We start from the raw sequence: 21174 nt of genomic DNA, 5'->3' as shown, positions 1-21174 counted from the left end.
TATCAGAAAAAGTTGCTGTACAAATAGATTGCTGTTTAATCCATGTTTTCTCACTGAGTCAGCACTTTATCATTTGGGCATTCAGCCTCTTGAGATCACAATGGGTACATTCACATTCTACCCTTCCCCCCATTTTTTTTTTTTTTTTGCACGGGAAACAGCAAATGCATATCCAGACTTTTTGTCATTAGTGGATTTGTTTTTTTCCATCCAATTCCCTGCTTGTCCATCATCAGCAACACATTGTATTCCAGCTGTTACACATTTGTCCACTTCAGTTAATCTGGTTCCTCCAAAACATCTGTTTTTTATCCAACTGCGAGCAGATAGACTGCTGCAGACCACAGTTCACGCTATTTAAATTTTCACCAAATAGGTATGTCTATTCTTTCCAGTATTGTAGAAGACCATGACTATTTTAAGACAGCTTTCCCAATTGTGCACCTTCAACGTGTGTTGGAATTGCAGCTCCCAGAATCTCTTAGCATGGCTGTTATGGCCGGGAATTCTGGGTGTTGTAGCCCTAATACATCTAGAGGGCACTAGGTTAAGGAAGGTTTTTTTAATCTCTTGTATCTGTAGTTGACTGTATTTGGTATCTGATAATATATGAATCATAAGCTTGTATATTTTTACATTTTTTTTCTTGGACAGATATAACAGACATGCAAGAGAATGGACACAGAAATATGCAATGTAAACTTTGAAGACATTTTCTTATATACCAGAGTACTGTAAATTTTAGGGTTTTTCAAAATTAGAAGTAAATGGAGCACAGTTTACTGTTTTCAGTGTACCATGAAGCCCTTTTTGATTTTTACCCATATAAGTGTGTTTCTGGAACAAGGAAATTAACTACAAAAATTAACCTGAAGACTGTGATGAGAGTATTTATCCTTTCTGTATGCTTTGCAAAAGACATTTATTATGTTTTTTAAAGATACTTGGACATCTGCATCTCCAGCCTACAAGATTCATAGTGCAGTTGTAGAGCAACCAAATTATTTTTGCTGAAAACTAGGTGGTACATAATAAATATTCTGTGTCTTTGAGATGTCAGTCCTGTAAGTCTGTTGAATGTCATTCTTTGTTAGCTCATTGTATAATTTGTATTTTTTTACTGTATAGACTATATTTTATTTACCATATATTTCAACTCATTTTAGACTTTCTGCACAGTATTGAAAAATACAACTGCTATTAAATGAGTGAAATATTCCTTCCCAAAGGAATATTCTATAAACTGATAGACTTCTAAAAACAAACTTTGCACTCTAATCTTCAGTATGCTGATTATGGGGAAACACATGGTTTTGATTCTGTTGCATACTTTTATTGCAATGTGAACTAATTGCACTGCTCTGTAGAAAGAAATGTAACTAATTTTGTTCTATTCACAGCTGACTTTTTATCCCATATGGGCAATATAATCTCTGACATTTTAACAAAATTGACTTGAAGCTTTTCCGTATAAATAAAACATGTTTTTTACTACTTGTCTTGGCTGTTCTTTAAGTCTAGCACATTCTTTACATGTGCATGCTCTGAAAAGATCAAAATATTGTTCAATATATGAATTATTATTGGGAATAACTGACCTATGTGCTTGAAAATGCTCCTGAGAGCATTATAGTAGCTTTTAAACAATGTTATTATATATTTATTCATTGTGTTTCATTGATCTAAGCTGATCGATCCTTTATCCAGTATAAAAATGTACCTTCAAGCTTGCCAAGTAGTTTTGAAAACTTGCTTATGTTGAAAACATAAAAAATCACGAAAGCTTCTTCCCCCAGCTGTATAACAATATTTTGATCTGATATTTCTACACACAGACTAATGCTAAAGCCAGTATATGTATACTGCATGTTTGGAGAAAAACAGCCTTTGGTTCCTTACAGATAAGTGCATTATTTTTTTAATGTAAATGTTGTGGTACTAAATCAGTATGAAATGCATTTTAGTTTGTAGCTGAAGTAATTCTAAATTAAAAAAAAAATTAGCTAGAAGATTTTGCTGCCATAGATATCATTTAACCCTTTCTAGAGAAGGCAATATTTTCCTAGTGCTTTACTACCCAAAAAGTATTCAAAGAAAAACGCATACTGTAACTGGAATGCATTAAAATGTGGCAAACATCCCAGAGGCTATTTTTCTGTTACTTGGCTTTAAAAATAACCTTTTTAGCATTTTAATCTCAACATTTTTGGATAATTCTAATAGCCTAGGAAAAAGTCATTAGCGGGCAATTTATGCATAATGATCAGCTGGGCTTCAGAGGGTTTTTTGTTTGTTTTGCTTTACCTCAGTACAATCTAAAGATGGAAGCTTTATAAGATAGCACTGAAACTTCACTGCATTACAAGTGTCATTGCTTACTGTGAAATAGGCCATCTCTGCAAATAGCCAATACATGTTTCCATGCAGTAAACGAACACTTCGCTATACTTGAAAAAAGAGATGCCATTGCTTGTGAAGCTATTAACATTTTGTCATCACCATTTAAATACAGTGGTAAAAGATTCTGGTTTTCCACATTTTATCTGTATTAAATGTTTAAAATAGGTTTGTCCCAGAATATCCCATATCTCTTCTTACAGTAGGCTCTGTGAAATTTGGTAGTTTGATTTGCATGGCTGTTAAGTGAAAGAGTGTTTAATCTGCTTTGCTGAAATTATATGGAGGCTGGTTTGAAATTGTTTAGATGTTATTATGCTTTGAAGTATACCTCGTACAAAGAGGAATTTACTTACCATAATGCAAAATCTTCAGACTGAGCAAAAGGTGCAAATCAGGAAGCTGCTTATTTTTCATTGGGCTTATGAAGTATCATTTAAGTATCTTAAATGTCTTCAATCGACAATTAAAACAAGTTCAGAGACTGGTTTCACAAACTGAACTTCCAGACTAATCTTAATAAGTAACAGTAACATCTTTAAGCAGACATCTGGACCAGAGATTCAGTTAACTAAAAGTTGTTGAGAATTCTCTGTACTATTTTGCATTTTCTGGAAAATGGTCATTTTCTGTTTTTGTGAGTCTTTATGAAAGTTGGTTTTATTTTCCCCCCTCTCAAGATTTGCTCAGTCCTGGTGCATCCATTATGGTGGCATAAATGTGTCTGTACTTCAGTCCCTCCACCAAATGCCAGTTTATACTGTACAGTGCCTTAGCGAGGGCACTAACTGAGCCATCCCATTTTCTGTATAATCCTCACTTGGCATTATTGGCATGACTAAAGCAAAGGATCTCTGTATCACTGAAATTCTTAAAATGTAACCTTTAGTCATTCTAGCTAATGTTAAATAAGGCGTGCTTTCTCGCTACTTCTGATGTGGTATTTTTCTGCCTAAAGATGTCAGCTGAGGCTTGAATGAAAATAAAATTTTGATTTAAACTTGGAGTTTGTAAAGTTGTATTTTTAACACAACAGTTTCACCTTAATGAATGGAGAAAGGAGTGGTGGTAGTACTTTCCAAACGTGAGTTCGGTGTTATGTATTTGTAGATCTGCCCTTCTGCTTTTGCTACCCTGGATTACGGGCTCTGGAGAATGTAACGTCCCTATAAGGTTGGCTGTTGAATTATTACATAAGATAAAATTCAGTGGGGCGGCTTTGAGCAAAGTATTCCCACCGCTCCTCCAAAAGGGAATATAAAGGCTCCTCCATTCTGCAGGAATACTGAAAGAAACTTGCGGCTACGTCTTGAATATGGTTCACAGAAATAAGATACCTATGCCCTTGCCATTAAAGAACTAGAAACGTAAACCAAGGTACAGAAGCAAACTTAATATTCGAATGTTAATTCAAAACATAACAAAGAAACCTTCAGTGTTCATGATCTTGAGCAAAATCCGCCGATTTCTGCTGCCTTCGAAGGCAACGGTACAACGTTAGATGAAAAATACAGTGGATTTTAGATTTCCGGGGTCTAGGACCCGGAAGCCCAGGTGAAAAAATTCTCCAGAAACGAGAAAGCACAAGCTGTTCAAACGCCACCACGGCCTGCCCTGCAGAGACTCGTTTGCCAAATGCGTCCGCCGCTCGCCCCTCTAATGGCTCTGGGCGGCTTATTGACACGGCACCCGCTTCTAGCCCGAGCCCTCACCCCTCCTGTCGCCGCTTGCAGGTGGCAACGCGCATGCTCCCCCTGCCTTTCCAGTCCCGCTCCGTCTGACAGGACTTGACGCACGTGACCCGATGAGCCCGCCTCCACTTTTACCTTACCTATCCTTTTAAATTCCCTTCCTATCATGGGCGGGAATAACCTCTCCCTGTTCCCTGATTGGTCTTGCCGCACAAAACTCATTTCCCGCCAAAGGGGTCGAGTGCACGTGTACGTTGTTTTCTCGCCAAAGGGATTTTTTTTTTTTTTTGGTCACGCCTGGCCCCCAGCATTATTCAGGGCCATGGCAACAAAAGAAATAGAGCGGCAAAAAGATCGCCCACCTCCTCCTTCCTCTCTATCTTGCGGCCCTTTCTATGAGCCACCCATAGAAACCGGACGTTTGGCGTAACCCACAAATGTGTCTCCGTCGGGTTGACTGGCGCATGCGTCCGCGGGAGCCCGTCTTTCTTTATGCCTGCGGTTAAGGAACATCCGGGTCGCCGTTGGATCGTATCGGTGGCGCGCTGCGGGTTCGAGGCGCGAGGGCTGCCTGAGGGGCAGCTCCAGGCGAGACTTATGGCGGCGGCGCTGCTCGCTCGCATGTTGGCGTCCGTGTCCGTGTCCGTGTCCGGGCCGCACTGCGCTCTCAGGTAGAGCAAATCACGGCGTTCATCTCTCCTTCCCCGCCTCCCATCCCCATCTCCCTTTCTTCGCAGCGCTTGTCCGTCCGTTCGTCCGTCCCTCTGACCTTCGTTTGGCGGGGATCGGGATGGTTCGCGTAGGCGTAACCTGGCGCCGCTTTAAAACGACCCTCCGACAGCCTCTTCCCCCCAACGAGCTGGGCTTCCAGCTCCCGTAATTCCCGGCGTGAGGAGGTCCAGCCCTTTTGGGCTTAGCCAGCGGAGAAGCAGCTCGTGCCCACAGACTCATTTTCAGCTTCCCTCCATTGTTTTCCTACCCTTGGTGGTCTTTCCGTGGCTGAAACGTGATGGGGGATAGGCGTCTGTTCCAGAAACGGGGGAGGTACAGTAATTCTTTATGGGGAATGAGCATGAAGCAGGATATAAAAACACGAGCTTTAAAAAATAGTGATTTTATACTTTCTTGCAGTAACGCTATCCCTGTAATTCCAAACTTCACCTCCCCGTCTTTCCGAATCTGGGTCTCCGGAGAAGAAAGAACCCTCCTGGATTTAGATTATCATTATTTAGGATAAATTGCGCTAAATTACGGAAGAAATATGTTGTTTTCTTTCTCAGCACATGAGCCTCAGTTATGAATCTTGGCCTTTTATCCCCGATTATTTTATTTGGAATGTCTCCACAATCGTTTCCTTCCTGCACGTCTTTTGAATTAAATAGCTGTTTGTGTGAACAAGCCTTTATCAGAATGTGTTGGTTTTTAATATATACTTAAGGGATTTGAGAAAGGTATATCTTTATTAGTAACTACCTTGCTCGTTACTTTTTAACTTTTTTTTGTTTAGCTTATATGGATGGGTTAGTGTCTGGGCTAGAGTGCAAAACTAAATCAGGACACACAACAGAGTTCATGCATCTCCACAGTTGCAATCAATAAGCCAACAAAATCCCACGTTTTCCAGCTATGATTTACTGCTCTAACAGTTATGCTGTAATTGACACATAGTGCTCAGCCAAAAACAAGGCATACTGTATTATGGATACAAACTGGATATAAACTGTTCCAACTTCTTCCTTCAGGACGGTGCTCCAGAGCACCATGTGTTAAAACATCTAGACATCGGAATAGTTTTTTCCCTTGTGCCATTGTTCTGTTAAATACTACATGATTTGATATATGCTGGACAGTGGCTTCTCCCTTTGAAAAAGTTATTTTACTATGTAGTGTTATTGTTACTATTATTTTTCTGTTGCTATCCATTGATCTTGCTGTTCGTCACCAAAGACAAATTCCTTGTATATATTTTATACTTGGTCATTAAATTTGTATTGTATTTGTATTTGTATGGCTTTGTGCCTGTTATTGGTTCTAGGGTTCCGCTAGAGGTTGAAGAAAAAAACATTCTTTTTTGAACTTCGTGCCCTGAATGGTGCTAGCGCTCACAGTGGTGTGAAATTTTACACGCTGCAATTCACCTTCCAGCCCACCGCTTTGCTGTGGTGTCATAAAATGTGGATTGTGTAGTTAGAATTGAATTGTATTGTGAAGCTTTTGTATTTTTTTTTCAGTTTTTATGCAGGGGTTCCCTGAGACCTGAAGATTATTTGAAGGGTTCATCCAGGGTAAAAAGGTTGAGAAAGGCTACCTTAGTGCAATGTGTGAACTCCTGTTATAGTTTAACGTTATGATTAATTTATATAGAATTCAGACAAACATCTTGCATGAAATATTTCTTTATTTTGGTTTGTTTTCCTCCTTTGTTTTCACTTTTATATTCCATATCTAGCCTAGAGGAAGTTCAGATGCAATGTACAATCTTGGTGATTCTGTTCTAGGCTTAGGCAAAATATGTTTAAATTAGAACATTCTTTCTATATTTGCGATTATGATATAGTTGTAACTGACTGCTTTCCATTAGACTAAAGACTATGTCTCCTTTTTAACAATGCATGGTTTCCCATTATTTATAAACTTCCATTACAATTTAGAAGCATTAATAATTGATATTTTTGTTTCTGTTTAGATGCGGTGTCACTTGTTCACTGGAAAAATGTTTTTTAAAATATATTAGTTCTGACAGTTGTCCAAAGCGTCCTCTGACACCATACCTTCATTTCCTTAAGGATCAACGTCATATTTACCAGAAAAAATTTCCGGGTAAGAAACTAAAAGTTTGCCTAGAGTTAAAAAATTAGTTTTCTTGATATCTGTTTAATATAATTTTTTGAATTTAGTTGTAACCTGCTCAGTTTGCCAGGGCGGATTACAAATATTGTAAAAATATTTAAATAAATAAAATTCCTTCAAAATTAAAACAAATGACTCCACAAAATCTGTTACAAGTCATGCATATAGTTAAATTGCAGATGCAAGTGAGAAAGATTTTGAGGAATAGTGCAAAAGACATACGTATCACTGTTTTATAAGTGATTTTCATATGCTTTTGACTTGCTAGTATAAGCAAGAAAAATACGAAGTATGGAAGGAGTGAATGCCATCAACCTATATAGCTTTAATGTGTGATTCTACAAATTAATGGGGATAATTGATTTTAAAGATTTTTCTGCGAGTCAAAACATGTGAAAATAACATTTTTCCTACCCAAATATAAATATTTTAAATATTAAAATATATAAATATATATTTTCATAATCAGTAATTTTTAATAAATTCCAGCTGTTGGTCCAAGTGGAAAAAATGCTTTCATCCCAGTTTTAAATAAAGAGACGAAGAAACTTAAGTCCAGATACTTTTGGCCAACATCAGGAAGAATCTAACTGAAAGCAGTCATTCAAAACACTATTTATCTGTGTGGCAAAGAATTACCACAAATAAAAAAATGTAGTAACTTATACAACCTCCTCCAGTTCTTTGAATTCAGATTCTGTAAGTGCTATTTTTTGTTTTTTATTTCAAGGAATCATACTACTGGAATCTACTGTTATGTTTTTTTCAGGGGACAATCTGCTTATAAAGCCATAATCCCCTTTTTCTTCTTGTTATATAGAAGAACTATGAGTAATATTTATATTTCAAATTTAGCCACCAACCACCTCAGTGAGCAACTCCAGGTGATTTACAATAAAATAGGAAAATATTGATTAAAATACAGTAAAACAATGCTCATAAATAAATAATGTCTTCCAAGGCACTGCTGGTAAATAAAAGTTATTAACCTACAGGAGCATCTTCAGGGTGCCAGCCACCCCCAGGGTTGGTTACCCCTCCTCACACCCTACGCAAATTGGCAGAGCCAGGACTTCACCCCTTTCTGGAAGGCCAGGAGAGGGGGGGCCTGCTTCAGCTCTGGGGGAGAGTGTTCCATAGGGTGGGGGCAACTGCAGAAAAGGCTCTCCTCCAGGGCCCTACCAGTTGACATTCTTTTGTAGAGAGGGTCTGTAACATACCTTCTCTGCCTGACCGGCTGGGATGGGTCAATATGCTATGTTTTCATTGTTAAAGAAATATAGTTTGCTCACTAAATCTCATTTAGATTTTTCAGATAATCAGGGTAATTATGAATAGTACGGATGCCAACGTTTAACTTTGTCTGGCACTATACTGATATACATATGTCTGCCAGATCCATGATGTACATGAATGTAAACTTTAAATCTTTATAGATTATTTATCATTACTGTTATTTAGAACTGAACAGTCAGCAGATTACAAAGCAGTTGGGGCATCTCTGGAGGGAGTTACCAGAGTCTGAAAAACAAGTATGTATGATTTTGTCTTCTGCATTATTTTTTGCTTACAAATAGAATTTTATTTTCATTAGTAATCATGTTCCCTAGAACTGAGAAGAAATGGTTTTTGTATTGATGGATAATATAGAATGCTATTTCTTTAAAATAATATTTCACCTTTCAGTGTTGTTTGACAGATGTGTGTATACGTGTTTAATTGTAAAATTTAGTATTCTTTATTTTTAGCATTATGAAGCAATTTCAAAAGCTGAATGGGATATATTTAGAGAACAAATGGCCAAATATAAATCTGAGCTAAGTCCTGTGCAGGAGGAAGCTTTGAAAGAGGAAAAAAAGATGAAAAAGCAAGTAAGAAAAGAAGCAAAAATAAAGAAGGTTAGTGCTTAGTAAGTGATATTCTCATTATCGAAATATATGAGGGTACTTAAATATGTTGTACTATCAAATCTTCAGCACAAAATATATTTTATTCTGTTTTTGGCTATATGCAAGATATTTTCTTTCAAAATATCTCAAGCTGTGACCCATTGTGCTTAGTTATGAGTATTTTGGTAAAGAAACCTCTAAGTGGTATTTGTTCGCGCTAACAGTAAATGACATGATGCATGTCTTTTGAGTACTGGTATGTGATCAAAGGAGAAATATCAAAAGAGAAATTTCATATAGTTAGAAATCGTGAGATCATAATAAAATTGAATATATTAATGCATTTCATATACTAACATCAGTATTATTTCTAACTCAAGTTATATGGGTGTCCATCTTGCAGTAAGCACAGGGTTAAAAACCAAACAAAAATAAAATAACGGCACCCAAGGGCAAACCCAACTCAACCATGTGAAAACTCAGAATCACATTGATGGGCTTAATCAATTTCGAAGCCCCATACCTAAGAGAACATCATCATCATATTTAAATGTATTGGTCAGCAACAAAAGTAATTGTTTCTTGTCTGAATTAACTATAGAGCCAGTATCCTTATATTCAGATTATTCCTTTCTGTTCCCCTCTGGGTTTGCTTTTTTGCCATCATTGTTCTTTTGTCTTGGGCCGTTTTTCTGTGGTTTTTTTATTGTTCTTTGTTCTTAAATATTTTAACAATTGTAGACTGCCCAGAGTCACTGGAGTTGGGCAGCGTATAAATTAATAAATTGTTGTTATTATTTAATGTTAACTCAGTATTTGTATTTACTGAAACTATTTCTGTGCTATCTTTTAGGATACTTCTTATCAGGGTTCTTTCTTCACATTAGAATCTATAGAAATTTGGAAAAGGAACTGATTTAAAAAACAATCAGGATAATACTTTAAGCTTTTGGATGAAACTTACATAAACTGGAGAAATATTTTGGACTTGTTTTGCCTTTTAAATGTGTTTTCTTCTTTTGAAATGTTCCATGTGATGGCATGTGACCTAAGTATGTTCATAGACATGCACATGTATGCATATGTGTGTATGCATATACAGTAGAGTCTCGCTTATCCGACATAAACGGGCCGGCAGAACGCCGGATAAACGAAAATGTCGGATTACACACAGTAACGATCGAGTGCGGTAAAAAAAAAAAAAAAAACTGATCCACTGCGCCTGTTGCAATCGATTTTTGCGTTGCAGCGCCACACCATCAGGAGCAACAAGAAAGAGTACACTCACGCTCACAAACAAGCGGCACACTTTTCTCGTCGCCAATTTATGCGTGTTGTGTTTTTTTATTGTTCTTTGTTCTTAAATATTTTAACAATTGTAGACTGCCCAGAGTCACTGGAGTTGGGCAGCCTATAAATTAATAAATTGTTATTATTATTTAATGTTAACTCAGTATTTGTATTTACTGAAACTATTTCTGTGCTATCTTTTAGGATAGGGGCATTGGATAAGACGGAATGTCAGATAAGCGAAAGTCGGTTAAACGAAACTCTACTGTATCTGATTCAAAATGGTTTATCTTCATTTTTAAAAGTTGACAATAGTGGCAGAAGTCTGTGAGGCATCACTGTCATTCTGCTAAGATTTTCATTCCCTAAAATAGTCTGAGATGATGATAGCATCTAGCCAACTTTGTCTGAGCTTGAAAGCTAACCAGAGTTGGGCCTGCTTGGGGCTTGGATGGGAGTTCACCAGGAAATCCCAGAAAGTAGGCTAGACTATAAAATTAAGAAATTATCCTGGAGGAAGATAATAGTGAACATATCTATATAGTTGCCCTCTCCCCCGCAAACCCCTGTATGGACATGTACGCTTGTCATCATGAGTAGAGTTCCTCTCAATAGAGTCTTTACCTTATTTATTAAATATTATATATTGTTAAAATGTATTCTTTTATAAAATATAAAATAAAATTTTAAGTATTTTATTGTTTTGTTTATATCCCACCTATTCAAGGGAGCATACTTAATGCTCCTACCTCATATTTTTCCCACAACAGTAACTAGAGAGTGACTAGCCCAAAGTCACACAGCTGCTTTCATGACTAAGGCAGGAAAAGAACTCATGAACATCCAGTTTTTAGTCTAGCACCTTAACTGCTACACCACAGTGGCTCCACTGGTCCTACTCCCCACTTTTAGTCTCAGTCATTTATTGAACACTTCAGAACACATATCTGAATCAAGTTTTTTGATGTTCCGAGTGTTCCAGTCACTGGAATCATATTCAGAGAGTTTTATTTCAAGGTCAGAACAAAGCATGAGCTGTTCTGAGATTTGTTCTAGGGTAACAGAGCCAACTTGAAATGTTTCAGCAGAACATTTGGGCAGAACTCTGTGTTCCAAGTGCAAATTAAGCACAGTTCCATTATGAGCACACTATGCCATTGCACAATTCGCAGAAATGGCAGCCATTTTATAATTTAACCCAGTTTTATATGAATCTTTACAATCAAAACCTTTTTTTAAATAATACGATTAAAATGCTTCGTAATGCTGTACTAGGAATATTGGTGTATCTAGGAAGAACTAGAATTCAAAGCAGGCTCTGAGATATGGGGTGCTTCCAACTTGCCTTAATATGCAGGCTCTTACTGACTTCCCTAGAGTTTGCAAGATCAGAGGGCCTTCCAAAACAGTACTTTGTGAAGTATGTAAATTGTTAACATTATTTACATGAAAAATTGCCATTCCTTATCAATAAGCACATTTGTTTTCAAGGGTCCTTTAAGTTCTGTGTTGTTCAACACTGAATTTGCAACTGGATACAATTTCACATGAAATGTTTGCATAATGATGTCCTTTTGTTACTGTAGGAATTAGTAGCACTTGGAAAACCAAAAAGAAGTCGTAACGCTTTCAACATTTTTTTTTCTGAAAATTTCCAAGAAGCTAAAGGCACCTCAAATAAGGTAAACAAAATGAGATGGCAAGTAGCATAAAGAAGAGATTCTCAAACTTTGAATTACTGCAACACCCTAAAATGAATTTGTGTAAGCCCCCCCCCATGAATAAAACTAATGGTGGCAAAAAATTAATATACCACCTATTTTTAATGATTGAATTTTAATTTCTGTATCATAGGGGTTCTCAGACTTTATAGGCTTGTGCAAGCAAAGAAGAGGCCAAACCCCAGAATGAGTTTTGGCACAATTCAAGCTTTGCTTAATCATGTTTTAAAGCCTGAGAATATTTTTTTAAAAAACAGTGATAGGTTTCCCCAAGTTGCTTCATGTCCTATAGTTTGAGAACTCCCATCATAAAGGATATTTTATAGGGGGACATACAAGACTTTATTTTGTAATGGTCTCAGCATCAAATGAGTGGTTTCAGGCATTTTGGAAGTGTTTCAAACTCATAGTTTGCTGTAATTTTCAGGACAGCCAACTTCACGCTCAAATCATGGTGTTATTTTTTGCACTTGACACATTTCAAAATGAAATGTTCTGTGCATCTGTTTTGTGCACTGATGTGAGCATATTAGATCTAAACAAAATTGGTTGTTACTCATTTGTGATTCCATGAGATTTAAATTTCAGTAGGAGTTCTATGATATACAAGATCATATGATTTTTATTGCAAAAGAAATTGCTTACTTCGTACTTCATGCAATGTCAGATAGGTAGATCAGTTGTTAACAGTTGTAAATCTTCCATATATTTATGAACTGCTACCTATTTGTACTTACAGTGATTCTATTTTACTAGGTACAAAACAGCAAATAATTTTTCATGTAATTCATCATAAATACTGAAATTCTGTCCGTACTTAATAGCTGTTGTAATGGATATGTGAATTTTGATTGATTCCTGTCATAAGGACTAAGTTGGCAGGAATGTTATGTGCTGAACAGGGAAGTTTTCTTTATACCTGTCTTTGGAGGCTTCTCCCTCTTCCTTGAAGCCTAACAGATTGGGCACAATCTGCTTATGTGTTTTGTGTAAGCCATAATCTTTAGAATCCCCTAGAATATTTTTTGTCCTATTAATCAGGATGGTCAAGCCAACAGTAACACATAGTGGCCAAAGCTGAACTATATTCATGGAGCTGGGAAAGACTCAAACATTATGCTTTTCACCAAAGAATTATTTCTGAGATCAATTACCCATTGATTTGAGTTTTGAAATTGTACATGTTCCATAAGCCTAGGATTGTCAGGCCCAATACATGAATTCTTGCAGTCAGAACTAAACTACATTCAAGAACATAAGAAAATCTCACTGAATTACATCTTTTCCCAGGAGTCAGGACCTCCTTGTATTCTGACTGCATCCTGAATTGGCTTGCAGAGAATGTCAGTGACAATCTTATCTTTGAAAATCCTTCTTGCTAAACTTCTTTTTTTTTTTAGCAGCTAGTTTAAACTTTTAGAGATATTCCCAATTTCAACACATGTGTTTTCTCCGGTTTTGTTGATCTATGGAAAAGAAACAAATCACATGTGAGGGTGGTTTAGTCAACAAATTAACTAACAAGTAATAGAGAAGAATTAAGCAAAGCTATTTATAGATAATTTATCAACTCGTCTTTTACCATTCCTCTTTTCATTCCTCCTTCACCCATAACTCTCAGTGTAAATTAATTTTGCTAAGTTTTGTGCTGTATTTGTAATTTCGTCAATTATGAATCATTGTTTTATTTATAGCTGTAGTTGCAGATTCTCACAAGCATCATGAAAAAATGATTGAAGGGCAGTATAAAATTAAATAATATCAATTTTTATTTACATTGGATCTTTTAAGAATCTTGCTTTAGAGTAATACATATTGTCTGTTATAAGTACAGAACAAATAAAGTATCTAAAAGATTTCCACATAATTTTAGTGAAATATTCCTTTGTTTTCTTTTCTTGTAGGAAAAGTTGACAGCTTTATCTGAAGAATGGAAAAACCTGCCCAGTTCTCAAAAGCAGGTACTATCATAAAATTGGTATCAGTGCTAAGTTTAAGCTGATATCTGTTAGGAGTCTTTCAGGTTTAAGTCTGCAGCCAAGTGTTTTTAGAATGTTGATAATTGCATCCCACTTGTGAAAGGAGTCAGTGGCTCTGATTATTGAAAATAGGTGAGTATATGAATCTAGAGCTATGGATCTCTTATGTCTGGGAATTAGGATTACTTAGATCAGAAATGTTAGACTCCTAGTTTATCAGGTGAAAAAAGAATGCAGGAAGATTGGATTACCCAAAGGTTTATATGTACTTGTTCATAGAGCAACTCCATGTATATGATGAAATAAGCTACATTTCATGAGAGCTTATGCCTTTCCATAAAATTTGTTATTTGGAAAAGGTATGCCAGACTCTTGATTTTGTAGACCTCAGCATACAACCATTCATTCAGCGACCATTCAAAGTTACGAAGGTGCTGAGAAAGTGGTTACAAGAGGTCCTCGGAGTTCTGGCTGTCCCAGTACCCCCATGGTCACATGATTGCAATCAGAGTACTTGGCAGTCGGTTTGCACTTATGACCAGTTCCAGCACCAAATGATCATGTGATTGCCATTTGTAACCTTCCCTGCCAGCTATCCCAGAAAATCAATGAAGAAATTGGCAGGGAAGGTTGTAAGTTGCTGAGGTAAGTCTCCCCCACCCACGCACCCTTTCCCCAGCCCCTGTGCACTCATGCCGCACTTGCCTCTCATGCACCCTCCCTGACCCGCACCCTTTGTAACTCTCCCCAACCCTCCTGTGCCCCTCTCCCTCCCTCCCTCACCTGGCAGCAGCCAGTTACCTGCCTGCCAGCCTCGGACTTGCAACTTCCTGCTGACTTTCCTCACCTAACAACTGTGGATTCAGTTAACAACAGCAACCCGGACTGCAGGGATTGCCATTGCTAAGTGATGTAGTTGTGCTTTACAACTGCATTGCTTAGTGGTGGAAATTCTGGTCCCAGTTGCCATCATAAGTTCAAGAGTACCTGTACCCCAGAGCCTAACTGTTTCCTCCAATTACCTGTGGGAACAGGTTCAGTAATTTCAAGGCTGAAATGGGACTACTGAGACCCAGGGAAATTCAAGCAGCTTTTCCTATCACTTAAAAAATACAATTACAGGCCTCATTTTATTAATTATTAAATAACACACATAACTATTTAAAGGAAGCTGTCTTCTTTGACCATTAAGTTCATCAACTAAATTCTTATTTTTAAAAATGCAAGTAGTATTTTAATTGTTAGACATGGTGAAATTCAATAATATTATTCAAAAGCAGAAACAATAAATACTTGCAATTCTGACAATGTCTTAGTTACATAAATTTTGAATTAATTATATGAGCAAATTTGCTTTAAGGTCTGCTTTTGACTTCACTTTCTGATTAAAACATGCCTGCGTTTGCCTGATATGAAGGCTTTTATGCATCTATTTCATACAGAAAAAAGATGATACCTTATCATGCTCTGATTTCTTTTTTCTGGATAGAAATTTGCATGATTTGTATAAACAGCTCCTATTTAATGTTGAATCCTGAGATTCATTAGAGATGGCTGAGGTCTGAAAGAGAAATACTTCATTTGTTGAGTGTTTGTATGGTATTTTTCCTTTTAACAGCAGTTTGTGCAGACAACTTTACCATTCTGGGAACTTCATTTCTTTATAACTGGGTTTATACATGAAGCTAAACTATAATGAGGTTTGATTTTGGTTTAGAGTGTTATACAGACCTAGGCATAAAGGTTTGTAAATCATGGTTTATGTCTGCACAATTCATATCAATCCCTTCCAATTGTGAGTTAATCAGTAAAACATGGTTAAAGATTGAGACTTAATGTGATATCTGATTACTTCATGTACTACTTTACAGATCTACTGTCAGCTTGCAGAAGATGATAAAATTCGCTATGATAATGAACAGAGATCATGGGAACAGCAAATGAAAGAAGCTGGACGTGAGGATGTTCTAAATTTTAAAATCACAAGAAGGCGAACACGAAGAAAAACTGTAACAGAACCTTTAATCGGAAAATAAATACTTCAAAAACAATATTGTCTCATCAGCAATGAAGAAAACTGGTGCAAGGGTAAAGCAGTCTGAGGAGTAATTTTAAAAATGTCTTATTCATTATTCCTGACTGCAAGTGAAAAGCATTTGTCATTTATTGAGGGTTATTCCCCATATATATGAGTATTTTACTTTTTTGTAAACAGCATTTATAATAAATCAGGTTTGTGGAAATTTAAGTGATTGCTAATCATGAGAGAGTAGGTTGTGTTTTTTTCTCAAAAATGTCTAAGTAATCATTGACTAGTTTTTTTTAATTAAAAGACCCTGATCTACAAATTCATTGTGTCTTGTGATTTATTAGGAATTGAATTTGAATATTTATTGCAGTTAATTTACTTTAGTGTGTGAATAATGTATGCTGTTAGTAAAGAAAGCATATATATGGCAAATTTCATTCCTGTCATGAAACACTGGTCTACAAATTTTCAATAGCATTTTCAGTATACATTTTAATGTGTATCTACTAACAGCGCATGCACACACAGGCTATCTATCTATATCAAAGAATAAAGTACTGTAACAAGGTTTATGCAAAATATTTCAGTGTTCCTATTTCATTTCAAACATGTATTCAAACATACTCAAGGTATTGTAGGGTCTCTATCCACATTTGTTGTACAAATTCTTTATCATTCAATAAGGAAACATTGAAATACCAATTTCTTGACACCTTAACCGGTTCCTGAAATGCACATTTCAAGGTAATTGCACTATGGTCTGACACAACAAACATCAATATTACATTCTTGAATTTGATGATATAAAGTCAATGATATTAAAAAAAACCTTTAAAAATTCTGGTGCACACTTGAATAAAATGTATGTTCTCTTTTCTCTTGCTCCTACTCTGGGTTGAAACCATTTTACTCTTTCTGAATTTGAAACAAATTTGCAGCTTTATATATAGTCAGGTCCAGAAATATTGGGACATCGACACAATTCTAACATCTTTGGCTCTATACACCACCACAATGGATTTGGAATGAAACAAACACAATGTGCCTTAACTGCAGACTGTCACCTTTAATTTGAGGGTATGTACATCCAACTCAGGTGAACGGTGTAGGAATTACAACAGTTTGCATATGTGCCTCCCACTTGTTAAGGGACCAAAAGTAATGGGACAATTGGCTTCTCAGCTGTTCCATGGCCAGGTGTGTGATATTCCCTCAGTACCCCAATTACAATGTGCAGATAAAAGGCCCAGAGTTCATTTCAAGTGTGCTATTTGCATTTGGAATCTGTTGCTGTCAACTCAAGATGAGATCCAAAGAGCTGTCACTATCAGTGAAGCAAGCCATCATTAGGCTGAAGAAACAAAACAAACCCATCAGAGAGATAGCAAGAACATTAGGCGTGGCCAAAACAACTGTTTGGAACATTCTCAAAAAGAAGGAACGCACCGGTGAGCTCAGCAACACCAAAAGACCCAGGAGACAATGGAAAACAACTGTGGTGGATGACCAAAGAATCCTTTCCCTGGTGAAGAAAACACCCTTCACAACAGTTGGCCAGATCAAGAACACTTTCCAGGAGGTAGGTGTATGTGTGTCAAAGTCAACAATCAAAAGAAGACTTCACCAGAGTGAATAGAGAGGGTTCACCACAAGATGTAAACCATTGGTGAGCCTCAAAAACAGGAAGGCCAGATTAGAATTTGCCAAACGACATCTAAAAAAGCCTTCACAGTTCTGGAACAACATCCTATGGACAGATGAGACCAAGATCAACTTGTACCAGAGTGATGGGAAGAGAAGAGTATGGAGAAGGAAAGGAACTGCTCATGATCCTAAGCATACCACCTCATCAGTGACGCATGGTGGTGGTAGTGTCATGGCGTGGGCATGTATGGCTGCCAATGGAACTGGTTCCCTTGTATTTATTGATGATGTGACTGCTGACAAAAGCAGCAGGATGAATTCTGCAGTGTTTCGGGCAATATTATCTGCTCACATTCAGCCAAATGCTGCAGAACTCATTGGACGGCGCTTCACAGTACAGATGGACAATGACCCAAAGCATACTGCAAAAGCAACCAAAGAGTTTTTGAAGGGACAGAAGTGGAATGTTATGCAATGGCCAAGTCAAGCACCTGACCTGAATCCCATTGAGCATGCATTTCACTTGCTGAAGACAAAACTGAAGGGAAAATGCCCCAAGAACAAGCAGGAACTGAAGACAGTTGCAGTAGAGGCCTGGCAGAGCATCACCAGGGATGAAACCCAGCGTCTGGTGATGTCTATGCGTTCCAGGCTTCAGGCTGTGATTGACTGCAACAGATTTGCAACCAAGTATTAAAAAGGGAAAGTTTGATTTATGATTATTATTCTGTCCCATTACTTTTGGTCCCTTAACAAGTGGGAGGCCCATATGCAAACTGTTGTAATTCCTGCACCGTTCACCTGAGTTGGATGTACATACCCTCAAATTAAAGCTGACAGTCTGCAGTTAAAGCACATTGTGTTTGTTTCATTCCAAATCCATTGTGGTGGTGTATAGAGCCAAAGATGTTAGAATCGTGTCGATGTCCCAATATTTCTGGACCTGACTGTACATCAAACGACAGGGTCTATTAAATTCAGTTCTTCCATATAAGTCTTAATTGTTTCCCTCACTAATGATTGTTTCTTTTCGTGCTGGTGCTGGTCTATTTGCTATTTGTTAGCAAACATTACAGCATGATATCATTTGTTGTTAAGAATGATCAAGCTGGGTTTATAAAAACTAGGCAAGCAGCTGATAACATTAGGTTAGCTGTAGATCTAATAGACGAATAAAAATAAAGATCAATTTATAATTTTATCATTAGATGCTGAAAAAGCCTTTAACAAAATATATAAACAGTATATGTTTGCCATACTAAACCTTTCTAAGTCAGGGATAGCAAACTGGCATGGTAGCATTTCAGAATTTATATCTCAGTGGCCCCTGCCTGCATGGCTGGCCAAGGACAGAGAATAATTGTCCCAAATATTTGGAGTTTGCAGAATATCTTGCTCCTACTCTGGGTTATAACCATTTTACTCTTTCTGAATTTGAAACACAAAGTTGCAGCTTTATTACAGAAAAAACAGGTACAGTGGTACCTCGGGTTACGAACACTTCTGTTAACGAACTTTTTGGGTTATGACCAGTTCCGGCTGCAAAAATTTACCTCGGTTTGCAAACTCCGCCTCAGGTTACGAACAGGATACACGGCCATTTTCCCTGCTGACACGCGACCACTGCTCACCCACTTCCTGTGGGTGAGATCGCGGTAGCAAGGAGACGTTCGGTGAGGCTTGTGGTGTGTTTTGCGGTGTTTTGTGAAGGTTTTTGGTGTGCTTGTCAGCATGGCTCCAAAGAAACTGCAGAGCAGGCTTGGCAAGAATAAGGCTTTGAAGAAAAAATTGACAATCGAACTGAAGAAGGACATTAAAGCACGATCGTGGTATTCGTGTGACTGATCTGGCCTTGGAGTACAAGATGGCAAAGTCGATCATCTCGACTATTTTGAATTTTAAAGATGCCATCAGAGGAGCTGATGTGGCAAAAGGAGTAATGATGTTAACCAAGCAGAGGACACAAGTGCTGGAAGAGGTGGAAAAGCTGTTGTTAGTGTGGCTGAATGAGAAACAGCTGGCAGGTGATAGCGTGAGTGAAGCTATCATCTGTGAAAATGCCAGGAAACTGCACAGTGATTTACTGCGAACAAACCCCTCTACCAGCGCAGCAAGTGAGGAATTTAAAGCCAGCAGAGGCTGGTTTGATAAATTCCACAAAAGAAGTGGCATCCACAGTGTGGCAAGACATGGTGAGGCTTCCAGTTCTGACAAGGCTGCTGCAGAAGCCTACAAGACAGAATTTGAGGAATTCATGAAGGCGGAAGGATATGTCGCTCAGCAAGTGTTCAGCTGCGACGAGACAGGACTCTTCTGGAAGAAGATGCCGAACAGAACCTACATCACGCAGGAGGAAAAGGCACTGCCAGGGCACAAGTCCATGAAGGACAGATTGACCCTTTTGCTGTGTATGAACGCAAGCGGCAACCTGAAGATTAAGCCGCTACTGGTGTACCATTCCCAGACCCCTCGTGCATTCAGGGAACACAATGTGAACAAGGCCAGACTGCCTGTCATGTGGAGGGCCAATGCGAGAGCGTGGGTCACAAGGCAGTTGTTCATGGAATGGCTGCACGAGGTGTTCGCACCCATCGTTAAAAAATACCTGTCTGACAACCAGATGCCTGAAAGGTGCCTTCTTCTGATGGACAATGCCCCGGCACACCCTCCAGCCTTGGTGGATGATATGGACGCTGAGTATGACTTTATAAAGGTCAAGTTCCTCCCCCCCAACACGACACCTCTTCTGCAGCCCATGGACCAGCAAATGATCTGCAACTTTAAGAAGCTCTACACAAAGGCGCTCTTCACCAGGTGTTTCAATGTCACTGAGGAAACATCCTTGACTCTGAAAGAATTCTGGAAGAAACATTTCAATGTCCTTCACTGCATCAGCCTCATTGACAAAGCCTGGGAAGATGTCACCTGCCGGACCTTAAACTCAGCCTGGGGAAACTGTGGCCAGAATGTGTCGCTGAACGTGACTTTGAAGGGTCTGATGCAGAGGTAGTGGAGGAGATTGTGTCCGTGTGCAAGAGCATGGGTCTGGTTGTCGATGATGCAGACATAGAGGAGCTTGTTGAGGACCATAAGGAGGAGTTGACCACAGAAGAACTTGCTGAGCTCCAGAGTGAGCAACAGAAAGCGCTTGGTGAGGAGCATTCCACTGAGGAAGAGGAGGAGGGGGAGGAGGTGAGCAGTGATGCGATAAAATCCATCATGGAGAAATGGAATGAGTGCCAGGATTTATTTGAGAAGCACCACCCCAACAGAACTGTGACAAACAGTGTTGAATCTGATGAACGATCACGTGGTCTCTCATTTCCAGAGGGTTATGCAGCGCAGGAAAAAACAACTGACTTTAGACAGGTTTTCCCCAGAAATAAGCCTGCAGCTAAGAGGCAAAGAAGAGAGGAAACCCCTGAAGGAGATCTCCCCGATGTCCTTTTGGAGAGGGACTCTCCCTCCAAACAATAACTGCCTCCCCACCCCATTCTCCCTCTTCATACTGTGCTGTACTGTACTTTTTTCATGTTTTTGTGGTTTAAAAATAAAATGCGTATGTTTCAGAACGGATTAACCGTATTTACATTGAACCTTATGGGAAAATTTGCTTCAGGTTGTGACCAATTCGGGTTGCAACCAGAGCCACGGAACGGATTAAGTTCGTAACCCGAGGTACCA

The 21174-nt window shown here is 38.2% G+C and overlaps 2 protein-coding genes across 5 annotated transcripts in view; both read left to right on the top strand.

Moving 5' to 3' along the window:
* UBE2D1 (ubiquitin conjugating enzyme E2 D1) overlaps window positions 1-3403 on the top strand; it is a 37633-nt gene extending 34230 nt beyond the window's left edge. For all 3 annotated transcript variants that reach the window (XM_088144392.1, XM_088144393.1, XM_088144394.1), the window contains one exon: window positions 655-3403. In XM_088144392.1, coding sequence (XP_088000518.1) covers window positions 655-700 — 46 coding nt within the window. In that variant the 3' untranslated portion in view covers window positions 701-3403. The remainder of the gene's footprint in view (window positions 1-654) is intronic.
* Window positions 3404-4443: 1040 nt separating this feature from the next.
* On the top strand, window positions 4444-16165 carry TFAM (transcription factor A, mitochondrial). Of its 2 annotated transcripts, none has more exons than XM_007424874.3 (7): window positions 4444-4759; window positions 6775-6908; window positions 8400-8470; window positions 8687-8836; window positions 11704-11799; window positions 13743-13799; window positions 15689-16165. In XM_007424874.3, exons 1-7 carry the CDS (start codon window positions 4581-4583, stop codon window positions 15851-15853), a joined length of 852 nt encoding a protein of 283 aa, XP_007424936.3. In that variant the 5' UTR covers window positions 4444-4580; the 3' UTR covers window positions 15854-16165. The 2 variants fall into 2 exon arrangements, with proteins under 2 accessions (XP_007424936.3, XP_088000515.1); XM_088144389.1 differs by lacking the exon at window positions 4444-4759 and adding an exon at window positions 4822-5132.
* Window positions 16166-21174: the final 5009 nt, after the last annotated feature.

The sequence above is a fragment of the Python bivittatus genome, unplaced genomic scaffold, assembly GCF_059951505.1.
Source record: "Python bivittatus isolate LINGU-HERP-01145 unplaced genomic scaffold, Pbiv_v1 ctg000400_np1212, whole genome shotgun sequence".
NCBI classification, from domain to species: domain Eukaryota; kingdom Metazoa; phylum Chordata; class Lepidosauria; order Squamata; family Pythonidae; genus Python; species Python bivittatus.
The sequence above is the reverse complement of the archived record's forward strand: the minus strand, read 5'-3'. Positions and strand labels throughout refer to the sequence as shown.